The sequence below is a fragment of the Emys orbicularis genome, chromosome 16, assembly GCF_028017835.1.
Source record: "Emys orbicularis isolate rEmyOrb1 chromosome 16, rEmyOrb1.hap1, whole genome shotgun sequence".
Lineage (NCBI taxonomy): Eukaryota > Metazoa > Chordata > Testudines > Emydidae > Emys > Emys orbicularis.
Window position 1 is genome coordinate 8,263,567 of NC_088698.1, and position 13,612 is coordinate 8,277,178.

The 13,612-nt window shown below is 38.6% G+C and overlaps 1 protein-coding gene across 1 annotated transcript in view; it reads right to left on the reverse strand.

The window, feature by feature from the left end:
- MED13L (mediator complex subunit 13L) overlaps positions 1 to 13,612 on the reverse strand; it is a 365,499-nt gene that overhangs the window by 70,043 nt on the left and 281,844 nt on the right. The window contains exons 7-13 of the mRNA XM_065417598.1: positions 11,433 to 11,595; positions 10,438 to 10,542; positions 6,790 to 7,518; positions 5,135 to 5,357; positions 3,378 to 3,483; positions 2,777 to 2,901; positions 613 to 712 (exon numbers count right to left, since the gene is read on the reverse strand). Of these exons, the coding sequence (XP_065273670.1) occupies positions 613 to 712; positions 2,777 to 2,901; positions 3,378 to 3,483; positions 5,135 to 5,357; positions 6,790 to 7,518; positions 10,438 to 10,542; positions 11,433 to 11,595 (1,551 nt within the window). The remainder of the gene's footprint in view (positions 1 to 612; positions 713 to 2,776; positions 2,902 to 3,377; positions 3,484 to 5,134; positions 5,358 to 6,789; positions 7,519 to 10,437; positions 10,543 to 11,432; positions 11,596 to 13,612) is intronic.

Below are 13,612 nucleotides of genomic sequence, written 5' to 3' on the forward strand. Positions count from 1 at the left end.
TCCCCTATTCTAAATGTCTATTGAAGACCAGTCTAAAGAAGATCTCTGTGTAAGCCCGAAAGCTTGTCTCTTTCGCCAACAAGCATTGGTCCACTAAAAGATATCACCTTATCTCTCTAATATTCTGGGACCAATATGGCTATCACAAGACTGCAAACATATAAATATATATGAATGATTTGATAATGGTGCAGCTACTAACTGAGTGTAAATATTAATTGAGACTATAGGGATGACTTCTAAAGGAAGATATATAACAACTTCCTTTAATCCTTACAACCAAAGGCAGAAATATCAAATAAATGACATCTCAGAGCTCTGTAGACCAATTTTAGAAATACTTACACAAAGATTTTCTTATGCGGCAATTCATTGCCCTGGTTTAATATTAGCCTCTAGTACTTACAGAAGAACTGGAACGTATTGGGTCTTAACCTGAAAAGGACAGTTACCTGTTCCGTAACTGGCGGTCTTCGAGATGTGTTGCTCAGGTGGAATACACCTGAGCAATCACTCGAAGAAGAACCAATATTACAAACTTCTTATAGAAATGGGGAGATGGTAGTTATGGGGACACTTCAGCTCTGAACAAAGCTGCAGTCACTCTCTTACTTGGTGGATAAGGTACCGCTGTTCTTCCATCCTTCCCCAGAGGGCGTTCCTCAGCTCCTGCTGGAGGCATTTTTGATGACCGCAGAGCTGGTGATACAGCCTAAACACAGGTATTTACATGATATATTAAAATCAGAATAAAAAACATTAAAATTAATTAGTTATTTTAAACATTCAGAAAATCACCTAGTCTTAATAAGGCAATAGTTAAGGGCTTTTCATTGTCTTTTTTAAAACCGTCTACTTATTTTTTTCGGCAATTTGACTTTATTTAATCCTTTCTTTCAACTTTAGTAGATAGATTCTAGGTGCCTTTAACATATACTAAAAATACAATCATACACTCAACTTGAAATTAACAATGCTTTTCTATTTGCATCCATATTTGGATTACTATAAGGGAAAATAAAAGCACTGGGAATGAAGTCCTCTAGTTATCTTGTGCTGTCTCTGTTGCAGCAGAGCCCAGAATACTGTGCATTAGACAGTGACACACATTGGACACTGCTCAACATATAGCAATATTAAGGCAGGTAAAATGTTACATCAACATCACCCAACAGTGTAATTTTAAGGAAGATGGCATAAATATTGGATGATGTTTGACAGCATAGCCTTCTAGAATTGATTTGCTTAGCAGCTACTGTAGCGAAAGTGTAGTGGGCGTGAGCCCATGTAATTCTGTAACACAAATGAGTGCAACTCAGCACTCATTAAAGTTAACTTCACTTAGCAACCTCTGGCAGAAACGTGGCAGACAGCAACTAAAATAAATGTAAAGGACCCATTCTCTAGCTTTTCATATCCAACTAGGCCTGAAACAAAGCTTTAAATATTTGAGGAAGCTGATCCTTTAACTTCAAAAGTTTGCATGGCTTTTGAAGACTGCTGCTATTTTATCTCTGTACAGCACACACTTGCATCTCTGTAAGCAATGCTTCTGAAAATGCCAATGTGACATGGAGAAAAGGCATGCCAACAGCCAGGAAAGAGAGCAATCATTTTTATCTGCATTCTCAACTATGTCCTTTATGGGTGAAGTAAAGGGGTGAAATGAGAAAAGGAGGTGGTAAATAATTTGTGCTATTTGAAAAGACCTTCAGAAAGGGGGCATGGGCCTTTTAAACTACCTCATCTACCTCCAGTCACTTCAGGATCAGCTTCTGTGTCATTATAACTGGATTTGATTAAGCTTTAAAGCAGTAATTGGTGTTTATTCTAAGCTTTGCCTTTTTTGGAACCTTGACTTTCCCAGTAATTGGTATAGTGTTGCCTTTTCTTTTATCTACTATAACAATATAATGTACATGGTGAACTTATTCTTCTTATAACCACTTCACTTTTGCACAAAGAATGGAAAAAGTCTTGTTTTGGGGAACTATTGAAATATATTGTGATTGATTGTATTTTCTCCTTTGGGTCTTCTCAAACAAGACAGAGGACTAGATTCTCAGCTGATATTTACAAAGGAAACCAAGATCTCCCTTAAAACTTACAAACACAAACCTTTAATGCCAGGCTAAAGAGTCTCCTAAACTAGATATACTCAGTCCAACTAGAGTATTTTGCTTGAGAAGATTTTTGGTAATCTGTCCCTGTAATGACTGTGACTGACAGATTTAAAAAAAAAATCTTCTCAAGCAAAATACTGAATTTGTGTTGCAACAGAATTTCAGTGCGTTTTAGAGACAGTCCACCATGCCATTGCGAGCAGCCACAAGTCATGACAAATATTGTTGAGGACTGCAAAATGACTCAATTTCCTAGAGGTCTTTGTGCCTTGAACATCATTGATAAGAATGTTGTGGCTTGGCATACACCAAATAATAATACTGTGACTAACAGCGGCCTTTGGCCCCCCAGCAGCACATGGACATCATCTGTGATTCTGTCACTTTGAGAAAATTTGCTGTACTGCTATCCGTGTGATCCTCCCATATGTCCCAGAATTTCATGCACTGACTTTTCCCCTCCCCAATGGAGATCCTTAAACAGCTTCTCCAGTTGCTCTCAACTCTACCTGGTCATAAATGTAGATCTGTCTACCTGACATCTCTCTCAAACCCATGCAATGATTGCTCCCTCCCTGGCTTCCAACAGCATCATTCCTTGGTTGCTGGAGTCCTGTCTAGAAGCTACTCAGTGTAACTCTGTACAGACTTACGCCAAGCTCATCTTCATCAGAATTATCAAAGATATTATCTAAATCATGAAGTGATGGAGCCAGATCTGTCACCTGTGTGAGGCTGCTAGAGCCAACTCGGCCTGCAGCACAATCCTGCCGGGTATCTGTGGAAAACAATGGAAATAAAGGCTTAAGAAATAGGAGAGAGCATGTGAAAGACGTAAAACCACTGTCTTTGTTATCACTCATAATTTCAAAAACAGGCAAGAATCACTACAAACCAGTTCTCATGTTTTGAAATGTACCTCAGAAATAGCCTTCTAGTGTTTCAACTAAAATTTCAGGTCAAATGCTGAAGGTCAACCATAAAATAATAAAATTAGATGCTAATCAACTTTACTAAATTCCAAAATGTTTGGTGTTACTGTAAAATGAACAGAAAAATACCCAAACTAAATATGAAATTATATTAACTCTTTAGCTGGTTTTTATTCTTTTGTTTGTCTCATAATAGATAGCCAGGTATATTTTTCATGTTACATGAAAACTTTCAGAATATAATTCTGATCTGAGATTTAATCTGTTAGGTAAAAAAGAAGCTTTTCTTTTTAACAGAGTGATCACACAAGCTTGTACTCACCAGCTTTAGGAGCAGAACTGAAAATAGACATGGCATCTTTCCCATCAGGCACCGGTGTGGAATGACCTGTTGTGGGGATCTCCTTGGTACCTATTCCATCTTCTGACTACACAAAGAATTCAGTCACATAGAAAAAATTATCATTTAAATGCAAAAAGTGTGGGAAACACAGGCAAAAGTAAAAATTAGAAAGAATGGATGAAACGTGAGACTTCCAGTCCACTGCTGCTTTCTATTTTTATTATTAGCCAAGCAGCAGCAAACTCCAACAAAATGTTTTAAAGCAAGATCAATACTGCCCTTATTCATACCTAACACAAGCTAGTTAGACTGCTCAGCTGCTAATTACCATTTAATTTACTTTCATACATTAATTCAGACCCCTACTGCTCACAATGAACTTCAAAAAATGTCAACATGATATTATTAAATTTTACTTTTTGCAAAACCTATTTTGCTCAGTTTGGCAGACAGAAGTTCTCTGAAATTTAAAGCTGTGCTCCCGAAGGACCTTATCATATTTATAAAAGTTTCTCACAGGCATCCTGTACAAACACTTTAGAGATCTTTGTCCATATCTGGGCTTGTTAACTAACAAGATATATCTTCTCCTCTGGAAACTTCCGTACAATCCTGACTTTGATTACGAGGTAAAAGGAGCTTGTTGGTCTCATCCTAGTGCCAATGGCCAAATCACAAACCCACTGCACGATTTGGCATGGGTGGTTCAAGAATTGGAACAACAGGTATGCTGCAAGCCATGACTGAGGGGGCATGAGAGGTAAAAGAGAAAGCTTGCCCCATAACTGTCTTTTATATTCCCAACCTTACTTAGTGCTATCAGGACTTCACCTTGATAAGCACAAAAAAATCTTTAAAAGGAGAAAAAGAGAACACGGACATTCATAATTTATCTTACATATCAAGAATAACATGAAATGATATTCCATCATTTACAAAGGCTCCCATCTACATATATCAGTTTATTTGAGTAGTCAAAATAGATAAGCAGACTGCTTAATTTGTTGAGAATATACGCCTCCCAAATTTGAACTGCAGTGGAGGAATTACCTACAGAAACAAATAATTGAAGTGAACTGCCAGACAATGAGATAGCACTACAGGGAGTGAGAGGCACTGGGAAGGAGAAATATCCTAAAGGTGTAAAAGCAGATGGCCCAGAATGGTGATCAAATGGATCTCTATTATGTGGAGGGAAGGGTGTGAGGAGATGTCAAAACCAACAAAGCATTGATGTTACTAAGCCATGCAGTAGAAGACTGAATGAGTCATACTCAAGGCAAGAAAGATGAATTCAGGCTAGAGAGATGTGCTCTGTTGTGAGCTGAATATGTCAATTGTTGCAGATAAGAACCTAAAAAAATTGCAGCCAATTCCTTCTTCTCTATAAATTGGAACTACAGAAATATAACATAATTAAATATTTTATTCCTTAGTTTGACTCTGGGTTCTGCTGATGGCCAAAACAAAGGTATGCAAGTATGAAACATATCTTCGTAGTTTAAATGGGATCTAAGGGATTAAGCCAGTAACTACTAACTCGGACATGTCACACTGATACAATATATTTCTCTGTGAATAGGCAGGTATGAACTGAATTTGTGCTCAAAGATATATCCTGTTAGTGCACTCTTTGGGGAAGGCATTGTGTCTTCTTATGTTTGTACAGCACCGAGGGTGCTATTATAATATAATAAATGCAATAACAACAACATGTCCCTGGTCTGATATGGTACCTTATTCTTTTTCAGAGGATCTTTCTCAGTCCCCAGTTTGCATTTTTTATTGCCAGTGAAACTGTATTTTATGTCACCATCTTCAAAAGTATAAGGATCACTAACATCTCCCAGGCCTTCTCCAGGCTGCTGTATTAGAGGCAAGGGGTCAAGATAGTTCAGTGTCTGCACTGGTTTGTTGTCTTCTAAAATTTTAAACCGCTTGTTGGGTTGTGCTAAGAGTCTGTGGGAGGGGGGAAAAAGCCATTATGAAAAACAAATATTCCATACAAGGCAAAAATAACAGCACTGCAGATTCATAGAATTTTCTCACACAAGTACAGTCAGTACTACTCCTCTCTCTGTCTGGCTGAAATACATTTTTTTTGTCCACTGGAACATGCATTTTCTTCCACTAATGTTAAACAGCTGCTCACTGTATTGTCAACTTCAATGTTGGGCCAATGAGAGAATGAATCTTGTAGGTAGAAAATAGATAAATCAAAATTCCCTGAAGCACATGTAACATTTCAGTCTGTCATATCATTTTCAGTAATGACTACTAGAGTTAAGTCTGAAGTAACTTAAAAACTCCTCTCTAATTATATTTTTTATAAACTTAACACTTGAATTATCCTCTGGGCTACCACTTACATAGTCCAAACCAAAATGTGTTTTTTTGTTTTGTTTTATTTTAAGTTTGTGCAAATTCCATTTAGACTTAGGTTAGGTGAGTGGGGGAAAAGATACTTTTCCCATTTAAAAAAAAAATCAACTTTTGTTGAAGACAAAACTACATATGCATCACATATTTTTCACTGAGAAAGTCATTTGTTAAATTTACTTTTTTTAAAGTAAAATCTAAGTGATTACATATTTTCTCTTATGCATATATGGGAAAAAAATCTGTTAGTGTTTTAGGTCTTGATGCTATTCACATTAAAATCAATGGTAACGCTCCCATTGACTTCAGTGATGCAAGATCAAGTACTTTGTGACAATACTGATTTCATTACTTAAGTGTTGTACAGTGACTAGATTTTATGAATACAGTATATGGAGTAGTGAGGTTTTATAACTTACAGAGCTAGACAAGCCACAATTTCCCCCGTGCTACAAACGGGGGTTTTCTTTCTTCTTCTTGTTAAACCCCAACAATAATGCAACTTTAAGGTTGCAATCTTGAACAGCAACAATAACCCCCCCACACACACACTAAATACAAGAGGTAAGAGGTAATCTTAATTCTGCCACAGTTGCATTAATGTAGGCTTTAAAATCTATTATGTCTCTTACACAGCCCAACACAAAAAACACAAATGACAAAGACAAAGCATACTAAATTTCCACATTTCTATCTATATTTTTAATGCTAGTGCCAACTGAAGGAGCCACTGATGCTACATATTGATTTCTTATATTTGTTGTGCAGGTTTAATGAGCATGACAAATAAGTGAGGAATTGACATTTAAAATGTATATTTATAGGTATTTTCCTACCATATAAGATCTTTGCCACATCGTTAGTCTCTCGACTAAATTTCTGCTGTCGTTTACACCAATGCAATCCCAAAAGCTTTCATACCTAATGGAACTGCATGGCTGTAACGGAGTGTAGAATTTGGCCTTCTGATTGTAATTTGATAAAGACAATGGTCACTCAACATTGTAGTTACCTTTTCAGTGCAGTGCTGTCTGAGTTTACCTCCATCTTGGCATCATATCTCTCACACCCAAGCTCTGGTGGCTTGAACTCTGGATCATCACTTGCCGGGAGAACATAGCTCTGCCACTTATCTGATGACTCATTGTTTTGAATGATCCCACAATATAAAGCTGTCTCACTGACCTCTGTCATCAGAGGCAGCCTCTGTCCAACAAGAACTGTCCTATCATCTAGACCGGGCAATGGCTGGAGCTCTAACCCATTACCATAGAGTGCTGGGTTCACAGCAACTGAAGGTGGGTCCAAATTTTCTGCTTCCTGACCTCTTGGCTGGGGGCTAAGTGTGGGAGGCAGAGGGGAGGTGGGGGAATGGGGTGAATCCATGGGATTCAGATTAATTTGTTTGCTTGTGTTTCTAGAGGGTATGGATAGCTGCTTCTCATATTTCCTGGAGTTAGTGACTTCCAAAGAGGGCTCCATCCCTACCAACCCCAGCTTCTGCCCTGATGTGTCCTGTTCCATGCATAGCTCTTCAGTGACAGAGGGCCGATGGTGAAATGGCATCATAGGCCTTTTTTGCAGTTTCTCTCCTTTTTCCTGTCTTTCTGTTGTTTTGTGCTTAGAAGAGGCAGGTGGTGGCAAGGAAGAAGAGGATGATGATCCGACACTGAACCCTGGTTGTGATATCGTTGGGGGACGGCTGGGGCCAACAGCACAGCGCTGTTTGAAAAGCTTGTGCCTGAAACAGGAGTTAGAAACAAGTTACCGTGTGGATTGTGAGGATACATGATCTGATGTAGAACAAAAGCACAGAGCCAAGAAATATTAATTCTATTCCTGCCTTGCTGCAAACTGTAAGTGATCTTGGAAGGGTTACTTAGCCTCTCTCTGCTTCAGTTCCCCTGTCTGCAAAATGGGGATAATGACACCTATCTCACACATGCAGTATTCTAGGAGAAAGAATTAATGTTTGTTTAAAATTCTCAGGTGGAAGATAATATAGAAATACCAAGTATTATTGTTTTCACCACTGAAGAGCTGTTTTTCTTCATAACAATACTGAAACAACACTACTCTTCCTGTATATCTTGAGCATGTGTTGGAAATGATACCATATTGTGTGCTTTAGCTGTGCTCACAGATGCAATGCACAGCAGGTTGCTTTCATGCCATTTTTCCTCCAGACTGGGAGAGTGAGGAGGCACACAACTCATGCCAAATAAGAGGTGGTTGTGCCATACTCATCAATTGCTGAATATTTTACACAGTCCAAACGCCCCCCAAAAAACTATGAATTTTCATATTGATAGTGACTTTAAATTCTAAGACATCTTGTGCAACAGCAATCCAATATCTTTTAAAATTGGAAGCACAGGAAAGAAATTCAATATCCTAGATGTTGTAGCCATTAAATGGTGTTTTCATTATCTCGGAGACAGTCTGTGAAGACCTTGTGATAGCTTCCTCTGCATTACATGATAACCTTTCTGATAACAGAGTTACACGGTTGGTAGGTAGTACAGTGGGTTAATGCACCAGCTTTTCATTGCTGGACACTTTGGTTAAAGCAGATTCAAATCAAATTTAAAATAAAGGGTGGAGAGGCTGATGATTTCTGGCTGGCTCTAGTACATACTTCATCACAAAATTATTATAAACATTTGCTACAATTGACTATCTCACCTTGGAAGAAGTTCAGGGCTGGGGCATTATGAACATTGAAAATTAGGATGGAAATGCACTGAATTAGTTGTGCACGCAAACTTGCAGAGTACTTGCCCACACTGCACATGGATCTAGTCTGTACTATGACCTGACAGCTTTCATGGGAACTAAAGTTCAGGAAATTCATCCAAAAATGTAAATATCTCTATAGATATTATATTTAATTAAAAGATTAAAAGACCACAGAAGATTACAAACATACTGCAAAAAAAATCCTGAGATAAGAGGGCACAATTATTCTCCATTACTAGAAGAATGCTAGTAGGCAATGAAGTACAAATCATATTCCACAATTGTCATTTACAGACCAGCAAACTTGGAGTAGCAAGTTGGTTATCGTAGAGCCAAAACAAACCAACTCTAACTCAAACAGGCAACCTTACTGATAGGTCGACTTTACTCAAGTCAACATTTACAAAAGGGATGGTCTCACATTTTTGCTCATTGCAATGGAGTCTTTATATGTAGCTCTTTCCTTTTTGTTTCTAAAGGTTTACCACCATGATCCTCTCCCATTCCCAAGATTACAGACTATGAAGCTAACTTTTAATCAGTAATGAACCTATCCTGGTTATGTGCCTATGTTCCTACTGAAACACAGAACTCCTCATACTCAATATGCTACTACCATGTACCAGCCAGATTATTCTATTAGTAGTCTCCGCAAACTATAGTCTCTCCAAACTATATAAACTTGTGCAAAAATTTCCTGCCACAATGCTTCCAGGTGCTCTGAATTCCTGGGCTAATCACTTCAGTAGTTTCATAAGCAGCACTAGTAATTTTAAACAGATTATTTTGCTTATGATAACCATATCACTCAAAAATGTAGTGGACTATGGAATTCCACCTAAAAAGCAAAGAGACAGCATTGCACAGCGCACTTTCCATGATGATGGCAACAACTCCACTAAATGTTAAAAGCAGTAACTTGGAAGAAAGAAAATCTGAAGATAAGTTAGGTGTCTAAATTCATATATGCTCTTTCCTCTCTCCTCCACATTTTTCGATGCTGCAAAATGGAGGAGTCAATGATGTTCTATCTGAAAGTTACAGGATTGCCTGTGTTAGATCTTGCTCTCTTTAATTTAACACAGAATAGTTTAAAAAGATTGTGGGCATATGTAGGAACCATCTCATATGCATTTTTGAATGAAGACTTTATGCAGACCGTATGGAACTTTGCAAAAAGTTATAATACTGCAAGTCCCTGTATGTCCTCACCCATTCTATTGGAAGCACTGCTCTATAGTCATGTTCTGAGATGCATGGAACTTTTTAAACTTTAGACATGTTGATTTTTACTTGATTCAAACTAAATCACTTCCAAACAAAATCCTGAAATATATTTTGCTCCATAAGTTTTCTTCCATCACAAGTTTACTTTAATTAAAGTATATTATTTATGTCAAGTTTTAAAACAGATTTGCTAAGTACTGTTTTTGTAATTACTTCTAATATCTCATCTGTTTTTAAATTCTGCAAAACAGCTAGACAGTAGAAGACACTAAATACTGTAAATCTGAGCAATCATTTAATAATTTCTTAGATTTTTAATATTTAAATATAATAGTTTACACAGGAAAAAAGCTCCAGAAAATAAGACAAACCCTGATTTTAAAAACATCAGCTGAATTTATTAAACAGATACAGCTGAGTTAGAATAAAACAGCTCAGGTACCGTACAGTGGTGACAAGAATAAATTACATTCCTGTCACTTCCCTGCATATCATTAGAAGATAGCAGGCCAGATCCTCAGCTGGTGTAAATTGATGGAACTAGACTGATTTCCACCAGCTGATGATCTTCCCTTTTATTTTCTATGAGCATGCCTGCTTGTTGTGTAGTGACTCTGAAAATAATTTTATATTGTGCATCAACTTTGCAAGCCTCACTCAACCTGACACAATAATTCTTCTCTTTGCTACCTACCTGGAACAAGAACAACTGACTCTTTGGACCGGATCCACAAAATCCCAAGAAACAGTGTTGCTTGGGACTTCTTCCTCCAGATTTGAAGTAGTAATCTGACTCCTCCTAACGGGAATAAAAATAAATATTATGGAAATTATCACCTCATACAGAATGTCATTTTATTAATAAACTGGAGATCTTGTTGACATTTGTGTATTCCTCAAACAAATCTATGCCACGCCCAATCCCTTCACCTATGCCTCAGAATTTTGCACATAACAGTCAAATATGAAAATTTACTTCTTGATCCACGAAGGGGTATCATGTAGCCTATATCTGGAGTATGAGCAAAAAAGTCACAGGGCAGGCAATACATGTAACAATTAAAATTGCATTTGGAAATGTTGTTGAATTGGCCAATGCGGAAATTACATGGAAATAACAGAGGTAAATCTTGTTGGAACATCTATACGTCATCCCATTGTGAGATATTTTAAACCTCCAGAAATGAAAAGCTAGTTCACTAATAGCAATGCTCCACCATGCACGTTGCAGTTTGAGTTACATCCTGCCAAATACAAATATATCCTTCCAAATGTTTACATCTATAAATGAATATAATGTTAAAAATATAAACTTTAGCAGGCTATTTGTCCTTAGGTCATCTACCCTCCAGACCTAGTAATTTTGTATTTCTAATGTGAACTAATATTTTTGTCATCAATGAGTTAGCACATGAGTAACCACTAGCAGAATTTGGCTACATGTGTAAAGCTCAGACAGCCAGAGGTGAAATGAGCTAAACGAGTGAATATACAGCATTATTGTCACTATTACTTGTTCTCAAGCTAAAATAATTGGAAATTGTCTTAGATAACATTACCTTGCATATTCACTTTGAATAGGGAGGTATAGGAAATAATGAGGTAGCATCTAAGGCAAAACTAGCAAGTTTTTAAGTGTGACAGCTGTACTGTTATCAACAAAGAACATGAGCAGAATTATTCCCTTACTTGGATTGTGACCTGTTGAGAATGCATTCCTTCCAGACTCTGTGGACCATATGATTGTGGAATTTTGGAGGAATCTTCCCTGATTTCTTTGGACTGTGCAGAGTGACTGCCCCCTCCTGTGAAGCTGAATGGCTGACAGAGCTCTGAGTACCTCCACTTTCACCTGCAAAAAATAAAAAAAATATAAATAAAAAAAAAATCAAACAGTATTGTAGACAAGAGTCACAGCAGCTATAACATTGGTTTTTCCTGGAAGGGCTTTTCAACTTATAGGTTGATGAGTTTACAAATGCTTGTGTTCACTAATAAAAGCTTAGAACAGTTTAAGAGTGTCACCAGCTATGAAAAGATCAGTAAACGATAGCCACAAGCAAAATTTGTGTCAGCACAGCAGAAACGGCACTAGGGAGTGGAATTGTGTGATGCAGTTTTTCACTGTTACTGGCTATTAAGTTTAACTTACAGAATCTTTCGTGGTCTTGTTAAAACAACAACTCATCACAAGATACATGGTTCTATAAGAAAAGGCATCTATAGTATTAAATCACACCAGATTGTTTACTTGCACCAGGTGTACTAAACATGCATTGATACAAAGAGAAGAAGCAAGTTTTAACACAAGAGGCGAAGAAGGCATGAATGGATTATTGAGTGATAATACTTGCTCACATTTGGGGATGGAATTTTCACTCTCATTTTCTTTCTGTGCTTGATTTGCAACGTTAGCGTAGATTTTGGTAGAAAATCTTAACCTTTAATTGAACTTCTTTAGTATTCACCACGACAACTGAACATACACTAATAATAGGCTATTAGGTGATATTCAAGACCCTTTCTGACAATACTGCCTGGCTGGTGGTGAAAGAGTGAAAGTGGTATTACAACCTTAATCACCACCACCTAAGGATTATGATCTTTATTTTGCACTTCATTTCTTTTCACCAGTGGAGTAAAACCTTGTTACTCACAGTATGAGCAAATGTTTCTGTTGTTCATTGAGAGAGCTGTTTGGATAGTCTGAGACTCTAATATAGTCAGCTTTAAAACACAGACTGGAACAGCAGAGGGAGCTGTAAGTTCATTTAGCCTGTTGGATGCATAACACTACACTCTATGCTCAGACCAGCAAAGAAGGTAATGATAGGAAGCTTTTAACAAGGTCAAATCTCTGTACAGAACTGTTTGTCCTTATGTCTGACACAATTTAAAAAGCCTTAGGAATAAAACACTGAAAATAGTCATTACTTCACTATATCAGAAGAAAGAAATCTACTGGTTTCTCTCTATGATTTGGTTTGCAAGCTACAGTTGCTACTCTGTGTACAGGTTTTTTAACTCAGTTTCCTGTACGAATCCTGGTGATTGCAGATGTTTCTCTAGTAAGTTCAGATATTGTTTCTTGTTTCTCCTTTCTTAAAGGAAGTGATTGGAAAAGCAGCAATCATTAAAATCAAAGCATCCCCTGACTCTCTAAAACAGGGGTGGGCAAACTTTTTGGCCCAAGGGGCATATCTGGGTATAGAAATTGTATGGCGAGCCATGAATGCTCACGATATTGGGGTTGGGGTGCAGGAGGGGGTGAGGGCTCTGGCTCGGAGTGTGGGCTCTGGAGGCCAGAAATGAGGAGTTCAGGGTGCGGGAAGGTGCTCCGGGCTGGGACCGAGGGGTTCGGAGGGCGGGAGGGGGATCAAGGCTGGGGCAGGGGGTTGTGGCATGGGGGGTTGGCTCAGGGATGCAGGCTCTGGGCGGCACTTACCTCAAGCAGCTCCCGGAATCAGCAGCATGTTCCCGCTCCAGCTCCTATCCGGAGGCGCAGCCAAGTGGCTCTGCTGTGCGCTGCCCGTCCGCAGATGCTGCCCCTGCAGCTTCCATTGGCCGCAGTTCCAGGCCAATGGGAGCTGCAGGGGTGGCACTTGGGGCAGGGGCAGCATGCGGAGCACAGCCCCCTGGCTGCCCCTATGCATAGGAGCCAGAGGGGAGACATGCCACTGCTTCGGGAGCTGCGCAGAGCAGCCCCCGATCCTGCTTCCTGGCTGGAGCGCCAGAGCAGGACAAGCCCCAGATCCCGCTCCCCAGTGGAAGCTTGGGGGCCAGATTAAAACGTCCGTGTGCAGTAGTTTCACCACTCCTGCACTAAAGTCTGTGGCTGTAATAATGTATTTTGCTTGTTTTGGAATACA